This window comes from Tachysurus vachellii, chromosome 17 (genome assembly GCF_030014155.1).
Source record: "Tachysurus vachellii isolate PV-2020 chromosome 17, HZAU_Pvac_v1, whole genome shotgun sequence".
Taxonomy (NCBI): domain Eukaryota; kingdom Metazoa; phylum Chordata; class Actinopteri; order Siluriformes; family Bagridae; genus Tachysurus; species Tachysurus vachellii.
In genome coordinates, this window is record NC_083476.1 from 8,502,290 (window position 1) to 8,515,117 (window position 12,828).

The 12,828-nt window shown below is 36.5% G+C and overlaps 1 protein-coding gene across 3 annotated transcripts in view; it reads right to left on the bottom strand.

The window, feature by feature from the left end:
- The window catches only part of ap3b1a (adaptor related protein complex 3 subunit beta 1a), a 52,787-nt gene that overhangs the window by 24,607 nt on the left and 15,352 nt on the right, over nucleotides 1-12,828 (bottom strand). For all 3 annotated transcript variants that reach the window (XM_060890371.1, XM_060890372.1, XM_060890370.1), the window contains 13 exons: nucleotides 12,325-12,422; nucleotides 12,192-12,246; nucleotides 11,904-11,975; nucleotides 11,735-11,797; nucleotides 11,038-11,170; nucleotides 9,389-9,498; nucleotides 8,587-8,763; nucleotides 7,855-8,041; nucleotides 2,851-2,981; nucleotides 2,517-2,658; nucleotides 2,274-2,439; nucleotides 451-604; nucleotides 272-326 (listed from right to left, as the gene is read on the bottom strand). In XM_060890371.1, coding sequence (XP_060746354.1) covers nucleotides 272-326; nucleotides 451-604; nucleotides 2,274-2,439; nucleotides 2,517-2,658; nucleotides 2,851-2,981; nucleotides 7,855-8,041; nucleotides 8,587-8,763; nucleotides 9,389-9,498; nucleotides 11,038-11,170; nucleotides 11,735-11,797; nucleotides 11,904-11,975; nucleotides 12,192-12,246; nucleotides 12,325-12,422 — 1,543 coding nt within the window. The remainder of the gene's footprint in view (nucleotides 1-271; nucleotides 327-450; nucleotides 605-2,273; nucleotides 2,440-2,516; nucleotides 2,659-2,850; nucleotides 2,982-7,854; nucleotides 8,042-8,586; nucleotides 8,764-9,388; nucleotides 9,499-11,037; nucleotides 11,171-11,734; nucleotides 11,798-11,903; nucleotides 11,976-12,191; nucleotides 12,247-12,324; nucleotides 12,423-12,828) is intronic.

The following is a 12,828-nucleotide window of genomic DNA, read 5'->3' on the forward strand; positions in this document are numbered from 1 at the left end:
AAACACACCTTTTAATGATGCATCCATTTCTCCATCCAAAAATCTCGCCAGCTACTTGCTACTTAATCTTAGAAATCTTTATAAGGGGTCAGTTTAGTATGCTAATCCGGTATGTGTGTTATATATATATATATTTAAAGTCTATGAATGTGTGCCTTGACATCTGTTGTGGGAGATACTACAGGATCACGAGTTCTCTGGGCTGCTGGGTCTCTGATCCAGTCGGTGTATAGAGAGATAAAATTTTACTCAAGTTCTCCAGGAAACTTACAGTCATCCAGATCCAAGAGAGAAACCTCTTTTGCTTTCTTAGGTTGCTCTTCCAACTAAGAAAGAAAATGTGAAATGGATCTACATTAGAAAAATATTTTAGACAGAAAGGCTCTATTTTGCTACAAAGTGCAAATATAATATACTGTCTCACCAAACCCACATGTCCCCCCTTCTTACCTTCTTGGCTGGTTGGGATTTGATTTTTGATTTCTGTTTAGTTGGGGAGTCGGAATCAGAGTCAGACTCTGAGCTAGACAAAGTGTCCTCCGAACTGCTTGGCTCGCTTCCCACACTAGCTTTATCCAAATGCCTGTTGTTTTGATCTGAGTCACTAAAACACACAACAGACATGGATATGTTTGTCAGCCCATCAAACCCTGACTCCTTTTCCTCCATGTTTTGATGAGATTACAAAAAACGAAGAGTCAGGCCTTTCCATACCCTGAATCCTACATGTTCCAAATGTTCTTCTCATAATCAACGTAAAAAATTATCCTGTCCTGCAACACCAGACCTGCCCATTGGAACTCATTTCATCCAGAATGCTCTAGATCATCTCACAAGACCTTCTGCCCTTCATCACCATGATCATCAATGGATGGTCATGTACCAACTACCTTTAAGAGATCAAGGGTTATTCCCATCCTGAAGAAACCTGCTCTGGATCAACCAGACATCAGTAACTACAGATGAGTATCACTTCTCTCTTTTCTTTTAAAAAATCCTCTAAGATCCCAAACAGTCTGATTTAAATGTTCTAGCGACATGCTGCTAGATCAGACAAACTGTCATTTGTCTTCATTCTCCTCGACCTTTCAGCTTTAAAGATTTCAGATTTAAAATACTGATGTTTGCCTACAAAGCCAAAAATGGACCAGTTTCCTCTAGGAAGCCTTACCTCAAGGCTCTTTTCACTCCTCACACTGCACCTCGCTCCCTCAAAGCAACTAGCACTTCTCAACTAGTCCCACCATTTCTGAGGGTATACAGAAAGACTCTTTTCTGTTCTGGGACCGAGGTGGTGGAATGAACTTCCACTTGATGTCTGAACAGCTCAATCACTTCAAAGGACAGGTGAACGCCTACCTCTTCATAAAACACTTAAACTACCACTTATTTTCCTGGTTTGTTTTATGTGTATTTAAAAAAAAATAAAAATAAGTAAAAAAAAAACAAAAAACACCACCAACCCAAGTTTCTGGTTTATGGTATACTAAGTCTGCAACCTAGTGAACCAGTGTAAGTATTCATCGATGGAGACTTAAAAGCTCTTGAACATCTCTCTGGATAAGGGCATCTGCCAAATGCCAAACAAGTTTTGGCTGTAAAGGATTCTTATGTCCGTGAAACAACAAAATCAAGGCGGCCTTCTTCATCATTCTGTAGAAGTCCAAGGAGAAAAGCATCCATGCACTAGATTCCCAAACGTCCTGCTATGATCACAAGAACCTAATATCCAAGAGTAACAATATAAAAGAGTGGGTGGATTCTTATCCACCCTCACAGGAATTCATGGCACAACCTGGCAATGCTTTTCTTTCCCAGCAAAAGTAAACAGCTGTTCATCCCAGGAGATGCAGTCTATCATCAGAATATTGTCATCTCTCCAGAAAACTTTCAGATCTCACCTTCTCTCTTGCATGCAACCTTTGGGCATACATTTACAATCACCTGTCCTGCCTCTGCATGCCATTCAACTTTTGTAACTGTTCCAAATGAAGCTGCACATCTATTGAGCCTTCCTCATGTTAGAAGGTTCGTCTCTGTTCTGGCAATTAGGTAGTGGAATGAACTTCCACTAGATGTCTCAACAGCTTAGTCGCTGCCTGTCTTCAAAGGACAACTAAAGACTTACTTCTGCATAAATTCTCTTATTTAAAAAAATAAATCAAACAAAAGAAAACAATGTTATTCCTTATTATTAGACAGATCTTACAATTGTATACTTAGTATTCTACTAACCAAGTATGAGGGATCTACTGTAAAGGTTGTACTGGTACCTGTCTTTACTGGGTTTTCTGCCCTGCTGGAGTTCTTTGTTTTTCTGAGTTTTCCTTTTTTTCTTTTCAGAACCCAAGTTGCTGTTCTTCTCTGACTGGCTGGAGCTTTCTTCAGATTCATTGCTGCTTTCAGAATTCTCCTCACTCTCTGTGCTGCTGCTTGACTCTACACACACACACACACAATTTAAATTTACTATGCCTCCATACTTTACAAAATCAAAAAACAAACACTAAACCCACCTTCACTGCTGCTACTGCTGTCCTCACTGCTGCTATCTGATCCTTCCTCCTCATCCTTTTCTTCCTCTCCAGAGTCTGAGTAGAACTGGCCATCTGATGTAGCAGGTTGGGCTTTGCTGACAGATGGAGCCCATTCATTCACCTTACACAAACAGACACAAAGGTTTTTTTTCAACAGAATTACATATTGCAACAAAATTCTTACACATGTACAATTGTACATTTTGTACCATATAAAAAACCCCAAAAATATAGTGAATTCTCTTTTAGGAAATGCACAAGAAAATGATTCATCGGTCATTTAACAAATCACATTTAGTGAAATGGTTGTTACCGCTTCCACCACCTCCACATTTCTGACAGACTGGTCAGGAGCAACAGGTGGCCAATCGGATAGCTCCAGATAGCCTGTGGCTTTAGAGTTCAGAGTATGCGACAGTGTGCCGAGTTGAAAACGATCACGATCTAAGTAAAAGAGACAAGAAATAAAATAGTAAATAAAAATAAAAGAGATTGGAGAGGTCTACTCAGAATTGATAAAGGTTTCTTAGAGACAAGCAACACAGATTCAATGCAAAGGTTAATTTTAAAACACTTGATTTCAGCTTAATTTACTATATTACTAATTTACTATATTACATATTAAAGTTAACATACACTAACATTCATTATACAGTGGAAAAATCTAAGAAAACGACTGCACAAGAACTATGGACTTTCTTTGAGTCTGGCTCCAACTTAGAAATAATTTCCAAACAACTGATGGTATGTTTATACTTCCATCATCAGAGAATGGTATCATGCATTAAATACAAACCTTGAATACATTAAAGTGTGAAAGTACTTGCATCTCAAGGTTCCAACCTAAATCCCAGGTTAGGTTAGTTTAGCTGAGCTATTACTTTAAAAATGACTTCTTATGGAAATAAAGGTTAGGATAGCCTTAGGTTACAGGCTTTCCCCCCAAAAGTTCACACATTTCATTACAAACACATTACCTATATTTAAAATCCAGTCATGATTTAAAGCATAAAACAGTTTCCAAACTTGCATTACTGTAATTTTCAGTTAATTCTTGATCTGGAAGTCATCACATTTGTTCTTGTATTATTTACAACAGAAATGCATGTAGTTTCTATAGACATATGCTAATAGAATCACTGAATTTACTGCCTGCAGGTCAGCATTCATGTTGGACCTGCATCAGACTAAAAAGACTGAGTAGCTACCCATATACATGCTTATATTGCCAGACCCGGTCAGCTGTGTCCGTGATTTAACTCTAATTAATACAATCCCATTGTCCCACCTCACTGTGTAGATTACTTAAAACTTGCAGTGTGGATTTAGAAGGACTCTCCCTATGACTGACTACATGTGAAGAATCCATATTACTGCAGGAATTTATGTGTTTAATCACAGCAAGGCGAGAGGCTGTTGACCTCTCTGACCTACAGAAATCGGCCATCAGAGCAGAGAAAATGAGATGCTCTGACTGCTGGTCACAGAAAGAGGATACAGAGGAAAAAAGAAACCAGTTAAAAAGTAAAAATGGAATAGATACATTAATCCACAGTCTGTATGATGGTCGATTTTTATAATTGAAAGAAGCAACCAAAAAGGAGCCAACACAACATTACGATTCCAGCATAAATGGTTCAGATTGAGTTAAGAGTGAATATAGGCCCAAATCACTGCAGTTCAAATTTCTTGAACAAATGGTAAATAAAAAAAAGTTTTAGAATTTTTAAATATTCAAAACAAAGAAAAAGTAAATTTGGAATATATTAATTGTCTAATATTCAAGACAAGACACTATTTCTAGGTCCCTGTTCAAAGTCGGGTGCAGACGAATTTAAACATTGACAATTTTCAATACACCTCAGTAATTTTGCCTCTGGATTTGAATTAAAGTAATCCAGATGCAAAGGAAATGTAGACTTTCATCTGTAATTTAAACAGATTGATAAAACTGATATTAACCATTTAGAAATTACAGCCATTTTCACATAGTAAAAAATGTACTCTCTATATTTTCCACAGACTTAAAAATAATTGGACAACTGATTGAGTAGTCATGGCCAGGTGCAGCCTGTATTCTTCTTATTTCAGGGAAAATTAATAAGGTAAAATGTCTGAATTCCTAGTGAATCTGCTTTCAGTAGTCATCTGCTTTCAGGTATAAACTCTAAATATGTGGTTTAAGGATCTGTCAATGCAAGTGAATCATTTGTCTGAAAAAACAAAACAGACCTGAGAGAGAGAGAGAGAGAGAGAGAGAGAGAGAGAGAGAGAGAGAGAGAGAGAGAGAGAGAGAGAGAGAGAGAGAGAGAGAGAGAGAGAGAGAGAGAGAGAGAGAGAGAGAGAGAGAGAGAGAGAGAGAGAGAGAGAGAGAGAGAGAGAGAGAGAGAGAGAGGAAAAGTTAGAAATTGCCTTTGGTTGGAATTCAAAGGTATAAGGAATTTAAATGTTTACTGATGAAGACCCGAGCACAAAACCAAACGCTGCAACAGCAGTTCAAAGACAGCGCAATAGTCTCCAAATGGTTCTTTCAACAGCAGTTCCATGGGTCTCAAGGCTGTCCACTGGAGCCATTTCGAGCAGCAGTGTGCACCACCAAGTGTCAAGAGTAAGGATAGATATGAGAGGTCACTGATCAACACTCAAGAAAGATTCTTTAAACAAAGGAAACCCAGATTAACTTGTACCAGAATGATAGAAATGGAAGGGCTCATAAACTAAAGTGTAAATATATCATCTGTCAGACATGGAGGCATTATTATGGGCATGGGCACTTATTATGGGCATGGGCACTGTACATTATCTTTTCTTCCCACCCAAATAACTGTGCTTCATTTCTGAATAAGCAAAACCAAATGGCCTGAATATTGTTTTTTTTTTAACCACAGCACTCTCTCTCACCTTTGTGGATTTAATAACAGAATGACCAAAGTTGGTCTGACTGATCACCTTTATCTTAGTGTTCTCTTCTTGTGTCCACCCACAGCATGAGTATGAACCCCTAGAATGAGTATGAAACTTAAATAAAACACATGCTAGACAGTGAAGAATAGTAGAGGCATTTCTTATTGACCTTAGAGCTAATATTAGCTTCAGAAGCCATAACCAACAAGCTCTGTCTCAGTTGAAATTCTGAGATAAGTCAAGACCATAGCAAACAGTCACAAATAAGCAGGATAATAGTGATAGCAGAAGCAGAGAGTTAGGAAGAGCATGGTATGTGCTGATGCTTGATTCTGCAATGGTGCTCTCATGTAAATACAGCACTACTATTACATTCAGTAAACAGTAAATAAAAAGTACTAATAAGATCTATTGTGATGAACATGGAACACCTTTAAGTTATTGAAAATGTGCACTGTGAATTTGGTGGATACGTAACCAACACAACTAAATACAGCTGAAAAATAAGAACTCATCTGAATATGCCCCTCAACAGCCCCCTCTGGTCTAACATTCTCTTCTCTTTCCATTCAAGAAGTCAAGCATGCAAGAGAACAACAACACTGCCACCTGATGGCTGCTAAAAGCCACACATACTCAATACTGGATGAGAATAACCGGTGTGTGATTATATATCACAAGATGCAAGACAAGTGTCTCCTGCTAGAGCTCCAGTAAAACTGATGCCTGTTCAGACTAAGAAAGGAAGCAATGATCTGACACCAATCACCTGCACTTATCTTAAGTACCCTTGAATAAAGGGAACGAGCATACCCGTATTCAAATTGGGCATGCTTTTCCTGTGCATCCATTTGATGGCTCGATGACGTTAAAGGTGATAATTAAACCAAGAGACCAGAAGGTGCTTACAGTGACTGCAGAAAAGCAATTAGGGATGAAAAGCAAAACCTAGATGCAGCCCAGAGAGCCAAGAACAAGTTTAAACTCTGACAGGATAGAGTAATCATGTTTCTTTAGAGAAGTGTTGAATCATTTTTTACAATTCAAATCTTATTTCAGGATAACAAAGTGCAATTATTGTAGCATTAATGATATAATTGCTGGCAAAATGGATAAGAGAATAAATGAAGAAGTGAAGGACTCAGAATTAGCACATGCATATAAACACTCAGTAACTATCTAATAGTTGGCAATGCTTCACAGACAGGCAATTGGCTTTAAGAAATTTCAACCATGATCCTCACTCATTTACACTTTTAGAAATGCACCTAGTAATTCACGGGGATTAGAGACTTTTCCTTACAGGTTCCTGCTAATGGTAATTAAACATTAATAAGATAATTTCAACCATAGTTTTGGACCAGAAAGTCATCAAGGGTCTGTCTGCAAACCACAGATAGCTGTGTTACACTGAATAAATCAACATGGAAATCCTGTATAGTAATGTTAGCTATAACATATAAGTAATGTTAGCTTATCAAACTAAAAATAACCTCATATACACTCAGGTCTATAAATACTACATGAAATAATGAAGCTTTAACTTGGAGTTTTTTTAAATATGTATTAATCTGTATTAATAAATATGTATTAATTATTTCCCTGATGAATGAAAATCCATTTACAGCAGTTTACTAGAACTTTGTCAAAGTTTCAAAGTCAACAATCAAGAGAAGCATTCATCAGAACAAACCATTATAAATGGGTAAGCCAAATTAGAGTTTCTAAAACAACATACTATGTATTGTACAAAGATCAACAAAGAAGGAAAAATGTGAAATGTTCTGCAGTGGCTAAGTCAATCACAGATCTGAATCCACACGAACATGCATTTCGATTGCTGAAGACAAAACACCTCAAGAACAAGCAGGAACTGGAGACAGCTGCAGTAAAAGAACAACACATCATCACCAGGAGAGAGGTCTGTGGGTTCCAGACTTCAAATAGTATTGTTTATGACCGTCAAATTATGATTATGTTCATTTGTTCAATTTTGTCACTTAAATGAAGGCTGGGGTGGTGTGTATAAAAATTTCATACAAAACTTCACCCAATTTTGATGTACATACTTAAAACTGAAAGTTTACATGACATGAAGCTTGTATTCTTGATTCACTTCAATATACTGTTCCAGGCAGCTAAAATAACTGTCACAAAGCATACTGTATATAACTAAGACCTGACAGGGACACCAAAACTTTCTTTTTTCCCCCCTTTGAAGACTTGCATAAATAGACAATATGCTCACATTCTAATCTACATTGCATGACCAAAAAGTGTTGCTCTGTTTTTTACATATGAACTCAAAAACATACTAGCCCAAATGCTGTTAATCTTAAGATTTTTTTATAGAACGTAACTAAAAAAGAAGACATGCAAATGGAGAGAATGAGAAAGAGGCAGAAGAGTGTACCTTTAAAGGCAGACTGCAGCACAGGGGCAGGTTTGGGTGCCAGCAGAATTCGCCTTGCATATTTGCTCAAAGCACCACTTTTCTCATTGGGAACTATAAGCTGCCGAATAAAACGTGTACGATCTCTGATGTCGTAGTTCTGATCATACTTTCCCAGGTTTAGAATGTACTGTACCAACAGCTTAGTCTGGAGTTAGAGAGAATAAAATATCTGTTAATGATTAATAAATAGAGTATTATTAAGAACTATGTGTAGTAAATAAAAGAGTAATAAAAAAGAGTGATAAATAAAAAAATATATAAACAAATATTTGAATTTTTTTCCTTTATTTAAATGCAAAAAAATTTATATTGAAATTTCAACAAATATAGATGATGTACAAACATAAATAAAGATGATGCTCTACAGTTTAGATACGTTAGATGTTTGTTTGTAAGGCTTTCAAAATTACACTCAACCTTTAAAGATTAAAGGGTTTCCACAGACTTTAAATGTATGTATAGCTATGTATGTATAAAATCTATGGCTATGCCCCTGTTAATATTACTTTACACACGTTTTTTCCATTATAGTTACTAAGGAGATTTTTGATTTTTTTAGGGGGGAAAAAAACAACTTCAAACATAAAGCATCATCTTAGGATGACTAAGCTTTAGAAATGTATATATTATTTAAAAAAATAAATCATGTAATTTAACATTGTGACGAATGGTTTGTGTATTTTATGATACCTGTTTGGAGTTGGTGAGGTACAGTTTGGCTGCAAGGTTAACTGCTTGCATTTTAACAATGTCCTCTTCACTAGTGAAGGTCTTGGCCACTTTTCTTAGAAGGTCAGGAGAGATTTTTGGCACATGCTCACAATATTCACCAGTGAGCCACAGAATACTTGCCCTTGCCATAGGCACCTAAACACAAAAACAGAACATGATACAAGCTTGTATATTTACTACAAATCATCTGATATGTCTTTACATTTTGATCAGAATGAAATAGCAAATCAAAAAACTTCTAGTGTAGCAACAAGATACACCACAAAACGTACAGTACATGTATGTATATTGTTATCTGATGATTGTGGTTAATATCTAATATAATTCATATGATATAGCATATAAATAGATAAGGAAAATCTGAAGTAGTACAACAGGAAAAAAAAGCATTTTCAGGTGCTGCGTGTTTTCTAGCTGTCTCTTGACTCAATATGCTTAAATGACACAGACATGCAGCACAGAATAAATACATTGTATAGGTAATTTACTCAGTATATAAGCATAAATAATGCCACATTACAGCCTAAAAAAACACTCATTTTCTCAAATTTCAATTCGGGTTTGGAATTATTTGTATATTTAATTTTATAATTTTTATAATCCAATAAACTTGAGCAGGAATTGTAGAATACTAAGGATTAAATGAATTAAACTGTAATGATACAAAATATTTACACTTTTTTTTTTAAACACAGCTTAGCCTTTTTGTGTGTTTTAAGAGTGTATCTATTTGAGTGTAGAAATGTTGCAGAGGTCTCACCGTAATGCTGTCAAACAGCTTGGCCATGTGTTTGATGATGTCGCTGTGCTGTAAGGGCTGCGTCTGGAGCAGCTTCTTAATGACCACCACACTCTCCGCTACGACTGTTTCTGAAAAAGACAAAATCAGATGTGTTCGTCAATGCTTTTTTATTAAATGTACCAATACTCAATTAAACATCATAAAGAATAACTTAAAAGTGCATGTCCACTGGGATGTGTGTGAGTGTTCAAACAGAAGCCAACCAACAGGCGTCCTTGAACCACCTCAGCTGGCTCTTTTAAATTCAGAGACACAATTGTTTTACTCTGTAGGAATAAAAAAACACTTCCATTTTCACATAACTCAGATGTTATCATATGGTGTGTTGGTGTATTTTGGACATTTTGTGCATTTCACTGCCATTTATCCCTTTTAGGCTAATAAAAAAACCAAAAACATGTTGCATCTTAATTTAAACCATGTTTCTTGTCCAAGCATTTAACTGTATTACACAGTGGTAACCGGAAACCATTTAGACTCATAAGTTTCTAAAAACCATTGTCAGAAATAGTTTGCTCTGTGTTCTAATGTGGTTAAGTGCAGATATAAAACGTATTGCATAATAATGTGGCTAATTTGCCCTCAGCCCTATTTGGTTTTTAACTGTACAGAACACAATCTTGTGCAGATCATGATTATTTCCATTGTAAAGAGGTCCTGCTAATCTGCCGATTCTCATTCATGCAAACTAGGAAACAAAATGTTGTATATGAAACTATCTATTTTAACCTGATGGAGCATTTGTGAATGGTGCTCTAAGAAGCTGAGTGAGCAGGTAGTAAGAAGTAGTTTTTGTAGCTGGGGTAAATTAGCAGGAAGATCATTCTGATTCTGTAAACCTGACATCAGCTTTAACATAGTCCTGCCTGTAAAATTGTTAAGAAGAAAACAGCATGCGTAAATCCAGAAAACCAGCATCACTAGAAGTCAAAATATAAACACCACCAACCTGTAAATAACTGAATAACTGATGCTCTGTATGGGACGATTTTAATTTTGAGTCTGAATTACATGTTTTAATTATTTTTTTTAAAAACAATTTGGAGAGCTTATAAACATACATATGTACTCAGAAGGTATGATGTGATTTTGGACATGCATTTCTTATGCAGCGCAATCTGCCTGCAAGGAGCAGCGGCAGAAGAACTAGCCTTAGTTTTTGTTACCTATACATTACAACATAGTGAAATTCTTTTCTACACATATCCCTGATTATGAAGTTAGGGTCAGAGCACAGGTTCAGCAATGATACAGCACCCTGAAGGCAACTCGGTGGTGCTGGAGTTTGAAGCCCAGACCTTCCGTTTAACAAACCAGAGAATTAACCTTTTGTGCCACCACTACACACTGTTACACCTCTTCTGCAGGACTGTGTGCATTGAAGCGGATCTAAATATTAATACATTAATTATTAACTATTACAAAAATGTACAAAGAGAACAGAGAACACTGTATATTTTTTTTTCAAATAACAAAAGATCCAAAACATTTCTTTTCTGATTAAGTTTTTTTTATTTGTACGTTTTTAAGGAATACCGTAACTAACTGTGAATGCGTGACATGAGAAATAGGTATTGTGTGCGTGTATGTGTGTTTGTGTATTTTACCATTTTGGCTAGAAAGCAATAGCACGAGGCCATTGAGACATGTGTCTGTGATCTCAGAGATGTTGGTCGCGCACCTTCCAATTGCCTGGATAGTAGAGGCTGCAAACTCTTTGTCCTGGCTCTTAACATACGTCTAAACACAAACACAAACACAAACACACACACACACAATTCAGCAACACTGGCAGCTCTTTCCGGTGCACTCTACTCTGTCTATCTTGCACTCTACAAGAGACAAGCAGGGTGATTATACAAACACAATCCAGCCCACAAATAGTCCTTCACACATGCTGCACCAGCTCATCTTTTGAATCCGTTACCTCCCATTAATCTAATTTTTGTTATCTACCACTAACCTGGGCCCCTAGAACCTTCATAGAATAACTGGATACAGTCCTTATTCTCTTTGGATTTCCTCCAATCTCCTTTGAGCTCCAGTCCACCTGCCTCATGCTTAACTTGACCTACAACAACTGCCCTCCAACAAACGAGGAAAGCAACATTGTGAACCTGGGCTTCATAAACCTTGCTCTGCTCCACTTTTCATATCATCATTTTGTATCCTACACATTTATGAAGTGTTTGTGGGTTTACTGGTTATGTACAGAGTTGGATTGTTTTCTTGCATAAACAGCAGGACATCACCAGACCATGTCATTTTAACATCCCAAAAAAAAAGAAAAAAAAAGAAATGTACCTGCAGCTCACGGAGAATGGTGGAGATGTTGGCTTCATTGGCTAAATTAGTTAGTATTTCCAGCTATCAAAACAAATTAATAGTCAATCAATGTGATCAGCGAACATTCATTTTCAGACAAGGATGAAAGTTACATTGCATGATGAAACACTTTATTTAGATAAATTACCTTCAGTGTTTTGATGTGTGTAGGATCTGTTGATCTTACGTAAAAACTCTTCAAGAATATCTCAAACATGCCCTAAACACACAGAATACATTTCAAAACACACTTGAGAGATACTTTCAGTTATTAATACATTAATAACAAAACACAGATGCACACTTTACTTACAATTTATGTGCATTTAAAGCACACATTTCAACACCATTATCGAAGCAAGTGGCCTAACAACATGAATGCATTGGATATAATTATTTATTAAATACAACATTGAAAAAAATCTAAATGCTGTACCTTTTTCTGGATGGACATAGTGGCAATATTTTGCAGCACTATATACTGAACCTCCCTGAAAGAATACATAAGAGTGAGGGAGAAATATTTTGAAGAGTAATATGGCAGAGTGAGTGTACGTTTGTGTCTATACCTGTGGCTCCTCAGTAATCGTACCAGAGATTTGCTGACGATGTTTAGTTCATGTTTAGGGGCCACGTGCCAATACAGCTGTGCCACAGCCATTACCACCTAAAACGGGCACGTGTGTGAGAGAGAGAGAGAGAGAGTGAGTGAGAGAGAGAGAGAGAGGGGAATTTTGATCATCAATGGTTTTTGCATCACATCACACCCTTCACATGTTCTTCAATTTTAGCAAATGTTTCAGTCAACACTAAATCTGTAAGACACATTGAGACCTGATCCATCCAATTTTGTGAGAGTAAAATTGAAAGAATCAGAAACCACAATACTATATACATTATATATGCATTTTATATATATAATTTTTTTTTTTTTTTTTTTACATTTTTTTCCTCAAGAGAATATGAAAAACAAATAGGCTGCGTGGTTACTGTTCCTGCCTGTAAGTAAATAAAGGAAATATATTACATGGAGTGTAAATCATGGTTGGGCCATATCATTTTTAGACTGGTGG